The 12,616-nt window shown below is 39.0% G+C and overlaps 3 protein-coding genes across 4 annotated transcripts; 2 read left to right on the top strand and 1 right to left on the bottom strand.

Annotated features, from left to right (window-relative positions):
• LOC112197126 (CTL-like protein DDB_G0274487) lies at window positions 1–4,669 on the top strand. Its single transcript, XM_024337698.2, has 7 exons — window positions 1–592; window positions 838–1,298; window positions 2,025–2,208; window positions 2,313–2,537; window positions 2,642–2,758; window positions 3,241–3,474; window positions 4,103–4,669. Exons 1-7 carry the CDS (start codon window positions 533–535, stop codon window positions 4,319–4,321), a joined length of 1,500 nt encoding a protein of 499 aa, XP_024193466.1. The 5' UTR covers window positions 1–532; the 3' UTR covers window positions 4,322–4,669.
• A 1,587-nt stretch (window positions 4,670–6,256) lies between these two features.
• On the top strand, window positions 6,257–10,008 carry LOC112197127 (transcription factor TGA2.2). Of its 2 annotated transcripts, none has more exons than XM_040518334.1 (11): window positions 6,257–6,560; window positions 6,732–6,826; window positions 6,918–6,997; window positions 7,099–7,293; window positions 7,692–7,760; window positions 7,866–7,925; window positions 8,351–8,428; window positions 8,519–8,570; window positions 8,878–9,149; window positions 9,241–9,486; window positions 9,585–10,008. In XM_040518334.1, the coding sequence occupies exons 1-11, from the start codon at window positions 6,496–6,498 to the stop codon at window positions 9,729–9,731; spliced, it is 1,359 nt and encodes a 452-aa protein (XP_040374268.1). In that variant the 5' UTR covers window positions 6,257–6,495; the 3' UTR covers window positions 9,732–10,008. The 2 variants fall into 2 exon arrangements, with proteins under 2 accessions (XP_040374268.1, XP_024193468.1); XM_024337700.2 differs by having other exon boundaries at window positions 6,259–6,560; window positions 7,677–7,760.
• Window positions 10,009–10,077: 69 nt separating this feature from the next.
• Window positions 10,078–10,859, bottom strand: LOC112197130. The gene is made up of 2 exons (XM_024337701.2): window positions 10,441–10,859; window positions 10,078–10,319 (listed from the first exon to the last, which is right to left on the bottom strand). Exons 1-2 carry the CDS (start codon window positions 10,808–10,810, stop codon window positions 10,261–10,263), a joined length of 429 nt encoding a protein of 142 aa, XP_024193469.1. The 5' UTR covers window positions 10,811–10,859; the 3' UTR covers window positions 10,078–10,260.
• Window positions 10,860–12,616: the final 1,757 nt, after the last annotated feature.

Raw genomic sequence — 12,616 nt, 5'->3', positions numbered from 1 at the left:
CCCAAATAAAGAAAACAGAATCCATCTTCTTCTTGTCCTAATATGCTCAGCTTCGTTGTTGGCCACTCTTGCAAATTGTGCCACTACGAACTCCTCCAAAATTCTCTTTCTAGATGATTGATCGCAGTTAAGGGACTTGACCAGTCTACTTTTCAATCTTCACGAAACAACCCCACAAAAAATTACTAAACTTGCAGATCAGGACATTTCTGCACACTGGTCAAACACTGCAACCAAACCCAAAGATCGCTTCTGTTCTGTTCTTCTTAGCCGTTTGAGACTTTGAGTTTCAGTTTTCTTCCCCCATTTTTCTTTTTGTTTGTTTTGAATAATGAAGAAAAAAAACCAAAAACCCTACACGGTAAAACCCTTTTATTAACCCCCCCCTCTCCATCATTGACCTGCTCTCCTTCCTCGCCTTGATCCTCACGTTTTTTTTCATAATCTCCAACTCTTTATAACTCCTCACGAAACTCCTCCAAACAACAATAATAATAATAATAATAATGCGCGGCTTTCAGTCCAGCTCAGCATGAACAACGTCTCTCAGAGCTCCTCCTCTTCCTCCTCCGTCAACTCCGCCTCCGATCCGGTGAGCCCTCCTCTCCTTTATTTTTATTTTTATATGTTCATGCAGGGACTTGAGGTTGTTTACTCAATTTTATCACACTCGGGTGTTTCGATTATAGTTGTATGTAATTCTGGAGTATGATCGGTTCAATTCAGTTTCATTTGCTATGTAATGTCTGTAAAGTTCTCAGCTTTATGATCGTTTAAGTTGAAATTATTGGCTTCAGTCCAGTTTGTATTGAAAGATTGTTAAATTTTTGCCTATAGAACGTGAGCCGCAGCCGGAGGAGTGCCGACGGCAGCCAAACCATGGCGGCTGAGCCGTCACGGCGGTGGCGTGATGTTTTCTGGTTGGGGATATTTATGATTCATTTGATTTTATTGGGAGGTGCGCTGGCGGTTCTGGGGCTCAATAGGTTTAAGAGATCGGATAGGCTAAACTTAGATAGGTTCACCAATAAGTACTTGGAAAATCAGAAAGGATTGACCGAGGATTATTGGCCGCTTTATGCTCTTGCTGGTGGAGTTGGGACTGTTCTTGGTTGGACTTGGCTGCTGTTCCTTGGCTCGCAGGCGAATCACATGATGAAGATTGCGGTGCATATCTTGACCACTTATCTTGCTGTGCTCAGTGTTCTGTGTTTTTGGATGGAGCAGTTCTTCTGGGGAGTTGCATTTGCGATCGGCGCTGGGATGCTCTTCTTGTATGTTTTGGCAGTTATAGACAGGTAAGAGTTTTTATTTTGGTGCATTACAGGTCTAAGACAATCTCTAGGCATTAAGTGAAATTTGAGAGATCAGGATGGTTTGGTTGGAGTTTTATACAGCATTTACCACGTATAGGTGTTCTTCTGTGGAACATTAGCATATTGTATGTTAAAAACAAAAAAATTGAATGATACTTGTCTAGGTTATAAGTGAAGAATCCGCCGCGGGGGATGCCAGATCTATTCTAGGCTCACCTTCACAGGTTGGAAATTTGTAGACCACTTGTTTTAGCATTTTGAAAATCAGTAGGATAAATGATGGCTTAATAATGATTCTCCTACATATATGTCTAAATTCTGGTATTATACCGTGAGGCTGGATTGCCGGGGTTACCTATATTTAGAGCTTCTGTTATATCTATTTTACAAGTTATATGATGTGGATCATGGGTAGTACCCTGTAATTAGGTTTTGGAGGGTTCCAGCTGCATATACTGTTATTAGGTTTCAGAGTTCAATATATCTTTTTTCATTACATGATTCATAGCTAGGTTGCAAAAACTCACAATTCCATCCAATTAGTTTCAAATGATGTGATGTTTAGATATGTAGTTAACTTATTTTGACTCTCTCTCTCTCTCTCACACACACACTCTCACTCTTACACATAGACTCTAACATGCATAAGTTAGAATCAAAATGATCAGATCCCTTTGTAATCTTTCTGACTCTAGTTTTAATCAATAGACTACCCTTTACCATGCTCGTGCTACAAGCAGCTGTCAAGATGGTATGGAGTCTACCTGAAGTTATGAGGGTAGCATATGCATTCATGCTTATTATGCTTTTATGGATGGGAATATGGTCCTTTGGGGCTGCTGGTGTTGTAGCTTTAGGCATTGGAGATGGTGGACGCTGGTGGCTTCTTGTGGTGAGCTGGCAAGTTTGGTCTTCTTTCATCTATTCTCATGGCATAGAAATGCAATAAAACATGCCTCAAGTAATGACTAATAACGCTGTCACAAATGTATGTAGGTTCTCTCTGTAAGCTTATTTTGGACGGGTGCTGTTCTCTGTAATACTGTACATGTTATAGTGTCTGGGATGGTGTTTCTTGTTCTTTCCCATGGTGGTCGAGAGGCCTCATCAATGCCTCCAAAGTCACTAATGAAGTCTCTTCGGTATGCAGTCACAACTTCTTTTGGCAGCATCTGCTATGGTTCACTTTTCACAGCTGCCATTCGAACTTTGCGCTGGAAGGTATACATGCCTGCATAATCTTTTCTCCGTGATGATTCACAAATCATTTCCATATACATGTGACAGTGATTATTTTAGTTCTTAAATTCTGAAATAAAATTCAGATCAGGGGAGTTCGGTCCAAGATTGGCAACAATGAGTGTCTACTTTGCTGTGTTGATTTCCTCTTTCATCTTGTGGAGACACTTGTGCGATTCTTTAATAAGTATGCTTACGTCCAGGTACTACTGTGATTCTGTGTCAGAAACCTTTGTCATTTTGATACAAATTTGACTTGTTAATGGATCAAGGCTACATTTTGTTTACCTCCTAAATATTTGCTGCACTGGATCTACATTAGTACAGCAACCTCACAATGTTTAGTAGGAGTGCAAGGGAAGAAAACCTAAACTTTACCCAGAATGTAAACAGCAGAAATTTTATTTTACCCAAAAGAAATAATTTTTTCTATTTATATGCAAGATTTCTAGGGCAAGGCTGGTCATTGATTATACTTCAAATTAACAGCCTTACTTTTTACATTCCGTTGCTTTTATCTTCCCTTTACATGTTGTACATGTCCCTAAATGTATGTTTTACAAAAAATTTATCATTCCTGATAGTGGTGTGCTCTCAATCCCTAACCACCAGTTAATTCTTGCTATTTTCTTGAACTCGTTTAGACTTGGTTATTAGTCAGTTATATGATTCCCCTTCCCTACAGATAGCTGTTTCTGGCAAAGGTTTCAATCATTCAGCGAGGGATGCTTGGGAGTTATTTCAGTCTACTGGAGTCGAGGCACTCATTGCCTATGATTGCTCAGGTGCTGTATTATTGATGGGCACACTGTTGGGTGGGCTTATTACCGGAACTTGCTCGGGGATCTGGACATGGATTAAATATAGGGACAGAGTGGCTATGGTCGGGTCCACTGCAATGTTGATGGGAATGATCCTGGTAAGTTTCTTGAATGAGGGATATCACATTGTTTTGCTTAACTTTTTGTGCTCCAAGTAGACAATTTAAAAGATCAACTGTAGCTTGTTTAATGATGCTTACAGTTTTAATGGGATTTTTTAGATCTGCTAGTGCTTAGTTTCGGCCATAGTTTCTTTACGTGAACTCAGTGAAGGTTTTCTCATGATACTGATCAAGTTGAGATGGATTCGACTTTTGATTGTTTTGTAATTTTTTTTTTCTTGAGTTGAAAGTGGCATGCATTTCTACTTTCCAAATTTTGCATTAGCTCCCTTCTTTGTTTTAATTTTGTCCACTACATTAGTGCATCCCTTCTTTGTTTTCCATATTTTTGCATTCTTGAATCAGCTGAGTCGATATAGAGAATCAAAAGTCTGAATGGCATCCCCTAGTTGACGATCAAATAATCACTTGTCTTGACATCAGTATATATGCATCTATAACCTCTTTTTGCGATTGGCCCTTAGTCTATTGGATAACATGTTGACCAGGTTATCTTCTTGGTTATCCTCAACCACTAGATAGAGTTTTGTTTGGAGTATTAAACTCATACTTGCTGCCTATTTATCTGATAGATAAAATATACCATGGATCATGTAATTTTCAGGTGGGATTAGCAATGGTGGTTGTGGAAAGTGCTGTCACATCTATCTACATCTGTTATGCAGAAGACCCGTTGTTGATTCATAGGTGGGATGCTGAATTCTTCAACCAGATGTCGGAGATGCTACACCAGCGTCTTCAACATAGGAGTGCCCGGGCAAGGGAAGTGTTGACCCACAATAGGGTTGATAACCACCACACACTCGAAACACTCCCTTTTTGAAAAATCACTTTGTCTCATAAATTGTACAATGTAATTAATAGCTCTATAGTTCCTCATCCAAAATGCATTTGAGTTTTGTTTTAGGATATCTAATCTTTGTTACACACAAAAGAGTGAAAACTTGATCGATAGGCAGCGCTGCGATTGGGGTCGAGTTGAGCAAAGAAGTCAGGTTCGAAGCTACAAAATTAGAACAGGCGAGCAACTTCATTTGTAACTTGGTCATCGATTGCTTTTGCGGTTTGTATGGCATTTTCTTCTCTCTTTCTTTTTGGGTCCGGGTTAAACACTTAAATGTAACTTGTGAATTTGTCTATTGCACAACCACAGCCATTATTGTTTATGCTACGAAGCTGGGAAATATCTTTTGCGTCTGAAAAACCATCTTGTGTCAGAAAAATCTAAACCACTCAAAAGTCCAATTCTTGGTATTAGTTCCAAGTTCCTTTCTCTTTTCGGCTCAAAGAGTAATGAGTAACAAAAGAAGAGCCCTGACTTCTCTTCTGTTTGGTCATACAAGATTACAAATTTACAACCCCAGCAAACTTCAGAAGCTCAGAGCTTGCAGGTAAGGATCCTACAACCAGAAACAAAGCTAAAGATGGAAAACAGGAAAAGGCTTTGTGGTGATGATGGGCATGGTGACCATGATAAAAGTCACGTGAGGCCTTTATTTATTTTTTTTTGATACGACGTGAGGCCATTTCTCTACTCGCATTACCACCAAGATATCTTCTATCACGCACTCACCAAACAGTGCACAAGTACTGAAGTACTGGTACTACTTCAAGTAGCAGTAGCACTCTAAGCCCAAGGCCTTGAACACCAAGAAGGAAACTGACACGCCATTATGTGTACGACTGGGTCTATGAGATAGCGTCATATTCCCCGTTTGGCCCAAATAAATGTATTTGCAGTTTGCATGCAAAGACTGTAAATGCAATGCTGCCGTTGGAGTCTGCCACACGCAGAAGCAGAAGCAGAAGCGAAGCACGGTCAATAAGCGCCGAGTGTTGCTGAAACTGCTTTGCCATTACCAAGAGGTTCCTTTCAAGCCACGCCAAACCGCAGGGAATATAAAACTACACTATTTTTTTAATTTTTTTTTATCTCCATTTGCTTTTGGCCTCATTTGATTCACATCCCATCAGTTTTCGCGCGCAGACGCTCTTCCCCATGGTACGTATATCGCTGCAGATCCTCACAGTGATACTAGTAAAATAATTCAGGTCTACAGGGAGGAAAGATAGTGTTAGAGATAGATAGGCACTCAGAGAGAATCAATGAGCTAGCTCAGAGCCTCAGACTGGGAAGAGACCCCTAGTGAGAGAATCAACTAGGAAGGGGTCGTTTTCTTTTGTCTTGGGCCAAGTTGGGTTGAGATAATCCCACACGCTCCCACTTCCAACGTGCATGATAACTAACATCGGTCGGTCAAATTAAAATTATCTTTAGATTGATGCGTTTCTCTCTTTATTATATCTATGGAATAAATCCTTTCTTTTCTGCTGCTAAGTTTCAACGGAGTTATATGTTTCTTCCGTATTTTCGTTAAATGAGAACATGACTTCTTACTAGTTCGAGGATACAAAAATACTATTTCGACCGAATTATAAAAAGAAGATATAAACGAAGATATTATTTGAAAAACAAAGAAAAATTATTCGGGAATAAATTTGTTTCCAATACCATTTTCGTCGGTTCATGATGGGACATGTATCTATTTGGTACCTGTCCACTTTCAATTTTGGTTCCTCTGTTATTTTCATTTCAGCAGAGTATGGGCTATCAAAAAAACAAAAAACAAAAAAAAGAGGGCGACAAGCGGAGAGTGAGAGAGACGCCCCAGGGGGAGAGAGTGTGGGGAGGGATAGAATTTGTGGCGGGGGTATTGGGAAGCTAAAATCCCAAGTCAGAAAGAAAGCAATAATAAAAAAGCCTGGTGTGTGTTTAAAATTTAATAGATTACGAGTCCTGATACGCTATCCTCTTCTTAAAGGCACATCAAGACTCTATTTTTCCTTCTGTAATCTCACTTCACTTTACTGCTCTCTCTCATCATTCTTCTTTCTTCTCCTTCTCGAACCCAAAAAAGTCTGATGGATATCATCATCTTTTGCTTTCCTTTTCCTTATTAAAGATATTGTTAGCAACCCCCCAAGTGAGTTCAAGAAATGCAGAGCTTCAAACCAGTTCCAACAAACCCAGAATTGTATTCCCACTCTTCCTTCTATTTCAGGTAGAAACTAGTTTCCTTGGCTCTGCTTTTATTGTTTTTATGGGTCTCTGTTTAGTTGAAGTCATGGCTTTTTTTTTTTAGGCTTTTGGGTGTTAATTTTGCACAAAAAAGATGAAGTCTTTAATTCTGGTTCCTCTGTTTGTGTTGTCAAATAATAAAAAAACATAACAGAGGAGATGACACGCAAACGCGTTTTGCGGATCTTGGAGAGCTTGAACATTCCGCTACTGTGTTTCCTCTCGATGATGCTCTTGATTTAAGCCCAAGTATTCTCCTTCCTCTTCTAGTATATAGTTTTGAATTGAAATGAAAGATTTTGTTCAACTCATATAACAAGGTATGTTCATTGTGTTGCAGGCTCTATCTTCAGCTTAAAAGCAAACAACAACAACTTTGCTGTTGTACCTAATACTTTGCACTACGCGACCATGAACACGGTACACACTCCTCAATCGTACCAAATCCCCTTGTACTTTGAAATCATAGTTTCCTTTTTCCCTGTCTCAATTAATTACGTGTTTTACTGTTGTTGTCCTAGGGCCCGGGGTGTTTGGACTTAGGCTCAACCCTGTCGGGAACAGGGGGAGAGCAGCCATACATGTACCACCATCACAAAGGAACGACGTCGTCGGGTAACAACGGCCACTTTGAGAACTGGGGTGATTCGGCTGTGGCGGAGCACAGTCAGCAGACCGACACCTCTACCGATATTGAAACCGAAGACAAAAACCATGTATCTCTTTTGCTCTCGTCTATTTTTTGTGAACATATGCTGCGTCTTTTACTATGTTGCTTAATGGAAATCTAATGAGTTTAGTAATGGTGGGTCATGCTGGAATTTTTTTTTTTTTTTTTTTGAATTGGAGCTGTTAGATTTTCCATGTCCCATGTTGCTTGGATCTTCCAGACGGCTCCAATTTAGTGCTTGCTCTGTTGAATGTGTTTCTGTAAATTTTAGTTTCCCACTAATGTGGATTAATGGAGTTGGACTTGTGCTTTGTTATGCGATTAAAGTTTCTGATTAGTGCAACATCTTGGCTAGTTTGTCTGTTCTTGTTTGGGCTTTTTGCCTACATTGTACCAAAAAAGAAAGTGTTTCTGATTACTTTGTTTTAGCTTCGTGGAGCTCAACATGGAGCACTAGTAGTAGTGGATTCCAATTCCATAGAGCAGGCTAATGGAAGAACTGGTGACCAAAAGGTTCCAACCTAAATTCTACTGTTAATTTGTTTTAGTTCCTTTCCTTTTTTTAGGAGTTAATTGTTTTGAATATGAATGGATGATTTGGGGCTAATGAATTTGCAGGCCCTACGTCGGTTGGCTCAGAATCGAGAAGCAGCAAGGAAGAGTCGACTTAGGAAGAAAGTATGCATCTTTTCTAATTTGATCTCATTTATCATCTGACTCTTTAATGATCTTTAATGCATAGGCAGCATAGCCTGTACTTTACATGTTTTAGCTCTATGCTACTTTTAATGTGAATTGGGACATGAAAATCTTGGTCCAGACTGCCCTGTAGATTCAACGCCAGCGGTTAGGTTTGATATAAATGCTTTGTATTCTCTAAAAATGGCCAAGCCTTTATTCAACTTGCCTCTTCTTTTCTCTTTACTGTCCTCTTTAGGCAAGATGAAACTTACCCTTTTACCCTTTTTGTTTGTGCTTGATTTGTAAACAATTAGCTCAACCGTTTTGGCTAAATTCTGGGACCTTATTTGTTGAAAATAATATTGTCTTAAGTTAATGAATGAAGTATATTTGGATCATTTATAGGTTTTGGTTTTGGATAGGCATATGTCCAGCAGCTGGAGAATAGTAGACTAAAGCTTTCGCAACTTGAGCAAGAGCTTCAGCGAGCACGCCAGCAGGTATGCACAACTTTGTAGTTTTTACCCATAAGAACACGTTTTTGTTTCTTTGAAGTCCGTTCTCATTTTTGGTTTGGTATGTCAATGCAGGGTATGTTAGTTGGACTTTCAGGGGATCATGGTCATTCTACGGTGGGAAGTGGTATGTCACTTTAGATACATGAATACTTGTTTTGCTTATATTCCTGGTTTTATTTCAAAGATTGTGACTCATCCATAGAGCTTGAACCAAGTCCAAGGAAAATTAATTAGTATTGATATATTGAACTAATATTAAATTGCCCTTTGTATAAGTGAATAGGTGATATATAGGTTTTACAAATTCTTGTTCTGCATTCCACAAACAGCCTTTTGAAAAATTTAAGTTCAGCAAAGATAAAACTAGTTGAGAATATACATGTTCTTTGATAAGCATTCCCTGATAAAGTGGGTAATTGTATTGATTTCAGGGGCCTTAACATTTGACTTTGAGTATGCACGCTGGCTTGATGAACATCAGCGTCTAATACATGAGCTGCGATCGGCTATGAATTCTCATCTGGTGGATAATGGACTGAAAATTCATGTTGATAGTGTTATGACACACTATGATGAGATATTCAGGTTAAAGAGCGTGGCTGCCAAGGCTGATGTATTCCACATGCTTTCTGGCATGTGGAAGACACCTGCCGAAAGGTGTTTTATGTGGTTGGGAGGATTCCGCTCCTCTGAACTTCTCAAGGTGATAAATCTTCCATTTGATCATCTTCAAGTACAAGTTGCTTTACTGATATTTAATCGTGTTTGACTTTATTGTTGGGTGTATTCATCAGATACTTGGGAACCAACTTGAGCCTTTAACAGATCAGCAGTTGATGGGGATATGCAATCTACAGCAATCTTCCCAACAGACTGAAGATGCCTTATCACAAGGGATGGAAGCTTTGCAACAATCGCTTGTAGACACGCTCTCCTCGACTACTCATGGCTCTACTGTTTCTGCAGATGTTGCCGACTACATGGGCCAAATGGCAATTGCTATGGGCAAGCTTGCCACACTGCAGGACTTCCTTATCCAGGTAATAGGCCTAATTTTTTACTCATCCAGTGCATTCCACTCATGTGTTACGAAATTATCTTGTTGTATTAATAATGTGCATGCTTTTTTCCCTGTTAGGCTGACCTATTGAGGCAGCAAACTCTGCAACAATTGCATCGTATTCTGACCACTCGACAAACTGCTCGTGCCCTTCTCGTTATCAATGATTACTTCTCACGTCTCCGAGCGCTTAGCTCTTTGTGGTTGGCCCGCCCTAGGGACTAATGTTTTCGCTTTCAGTTCAACACGGCCGTAGGACTTACATAAGCTTAATCAGTTATTGCCCTGTAGTATTAGTAAATCAGCTTTAGTAGTGCTGAGGCCATGAAGATGGTTACTCATCAAAATGCAGGCTCGGCTATGAAGCCCCCTTTTTATTATGCTTCATTTGGCTTTTGTAGACTTCAGTAAAGGCTGATCTGGTGGTTCTTCTCCAACATGTAAATTAATTCAAGGAATGTCTTCTTGGGCATATGCATGTATGCCAGTCATTTTCACATTATTTGCTATTTCCAAAAAATGGCATCAAACAAGAATATCATGAGAACGCCAATAATAAACAGATCGAGTTCATATTGAATACGGAACAAATGAATAAAATTAGTACAGTTTAAACAGTCACTATATCTGATACTCTTTCTTATTGCTTCTAAATAATCTGGGCTAAAAAGAATATAACTAGCTTAACTTATCCAATTTATTGATAAAAATTCTGGGTGAGACATAAATTGCAGGCAATAACTTGTTTTCATGATCAGTGCTTGTTCTCCACTCGCTTGTAAACTTTTCTGTCATTCACCCTTCCTCCTGTTCCTGGTAAGAACATCAATAAGTTAGTGAAATTGATTTATCAAAGAAGATCAACCTTTTCAATTATTATTATTATTTTTGGTTAAAGAGAACAAGATTCAAAGAAATGATGAGAGTTACAGACTTGGCTTGTAATTTCTTCTGGATCTTCCAGTACTTTGAGGGATGAAAACTCCAGTCCCAGTGCTATTTCCCCACGAATTTGCAAGCTGAACTGGTACTGCTACTGAATTAGTAATGTACTCATTTTGCCACAAGCTCATACTGCCTTGTGATGATGTGGAGCTTAAGCTACATGGCTTAGTGACACTAGCATAAGATGGCTTAACGATCTTGGTCTCTGGAAAATCATCATTCTGATCCCCAGTCAAAATCATAATCTGCCTCCTCATCTCAGCATAGAATTCATCATCATCCTCCTCAAGAAATTCAAGACTGGGTTTTGCGTTCATGCCCATATCAAAGTTGAACTGAGGACTCAAATCAAACTCCATGGCAAAGTTGGATTTTTTTTTCTTTCCCCTTTCTGAATTCTGATGGTATTGGTGACTAGGGTTTTGGTGTAGGAATGAGTGAACGGGATGAACTTAAATATAGGGTTTAGGAAATAAAATACACTGTTTGTGGCTGTTAGTGGTCAATAGAATTGTTTTGGAAAAATGCTGATTTGCATTTCTGTCTCCCAAATGAATCCAAGCCCAGGAATATGTCTCTGTCCCTACATTGGAACTTTCCTAATTTTTTTTGTGCATATTAAATTCCTTATGCCTATTCAAGCAAGTAGATGAGAATAAGTTTGCAATATTCATTTCCTATAATATCCAATTTAGCAAATCCAGGAACCTGATATGAATTTTGCTTGTTGACACTTTAGAGTATCGTTTTGCTGATAAACCACTGCGATAATTGGTTGACCAATACTATGCAATGTCCCAAGTTCACAAACATTTGACAAAATTAATAATAATAATAATAATGATTAAGAATAATAAACAAGTTTCTTTTTTCTTTTGTTTTTGGCTGAAGAGCTAGGAATATGTGGGGAGTAGAAGTCTCCCTACCGCTCACTTTTATAAGTTTTATTAATCAAGGAAGAACACAATAGGAGGGGGAACAAAGCAAACCTCCTAAGGCAACCAATAAGAATACAATTTACCGAAAACGAAATTAAGGAATACCTAAAATGTCGTTGTTATAGTGAGATAAAAGAAAAGGATGAGTACTATAATTTGCCAACGCATCAACTAACTTATTACCTTTTTGGAAAATATGAGAAGCAACATAACGTCATTTGAGACATTTGGCATAAACAATTAAACTAACGAATTGTTGCCAAAGTTATTTCTACTTTAAAATTAAATTTTATTTTTGCCAAATCAATAAAACATTAAATTAAGAAAAGATTTTGCCCAAAATAAGGGAAAATCATAAACCAAGTGTTAATGCTCAAGTCCGGCGGTAGCTGATTCCTTGCTTAACGCGGGTCCAGTGGGCGGACCGCTACTCCTAGGATTAGGTGATTCCTGTTTGCTGCAACACGATAGACAGGGCGTCAGAGGGAGACCGCGTTGGGCGGTCTTCACTTCTCCAATGCCTAAGTCAGTCACTGTATATGCGCAACATAACAATAAATGAGTAGTAATTGCGTAATTAATGAGGAGAGAGGAGAGAACCTTTTATAGGTGAGGAAGAGGTTGATCTTCTTCTTGTTTCCGATGTGGGACTGATGTGCTTCGATTCCCAGCGTCTGGAGCTTCTGATGCCATCTTAACGCGGCGTGTCAGCGGTGATCTGGGGGCGATCCAGGGCTCGAGCGGTAGCCTGCTTGGCCGTGCCTTCGCAGGTCATCCCCTTGGTGGGAGTCGGTGCCTTTGGCGGTACAATGAGCGTGGCTCATTATAGCTAATTATGCTCGTTCTGGCACATGTAAGTACACCAAGTAAATCGAATTGCTGATCATAAATGGTTTTATTGTAATTATTAATCTTAACTGAAACTTACCAATTCAGTTAGCAGTTCACAAGTCCAAATCTATCAGTTCGAGCGAATCGGCCCATTATGAAAAATTTAAATTAAATGCATTTGCGGTCCTAAGTTCGAGTCTAACAATTCAACCTAATCATCCAATTATGGAAGATTCAAATTAAATGCATTTGAAGTAAATAAAACTCAGACTTGTGACCTCACATGTACGAGATTTTTGTATTCTCCATTCCGTGAGGATAAAACACAATTTCTATGATCTTCAAAACTGTAATGAATTTTTCATCAACCAATAGAGTGAATCTCATTATAATCCA

Source organism: Rosa chinensis, chromosome 4 (genome assembly GCF_002994745.2).
Source record: "Rosa chinensis cultivar Old Blush chromosome 4, RchiOBHm-V2, whole genome shotgun sequence".
Classification (NCBI taxonomy): domain Eukaryota; kingdom Viridiplantae; phylum Streptophyta; class Magnoliopsida; order Rosales; family Rosaceae; genus Rosa; species Rosa chinensis.
The sequence above is the reverse complement of the archived record's forward strand: the minus strand, read 5'-3'. Positions and strand labels throughout refer to the sequence as shown.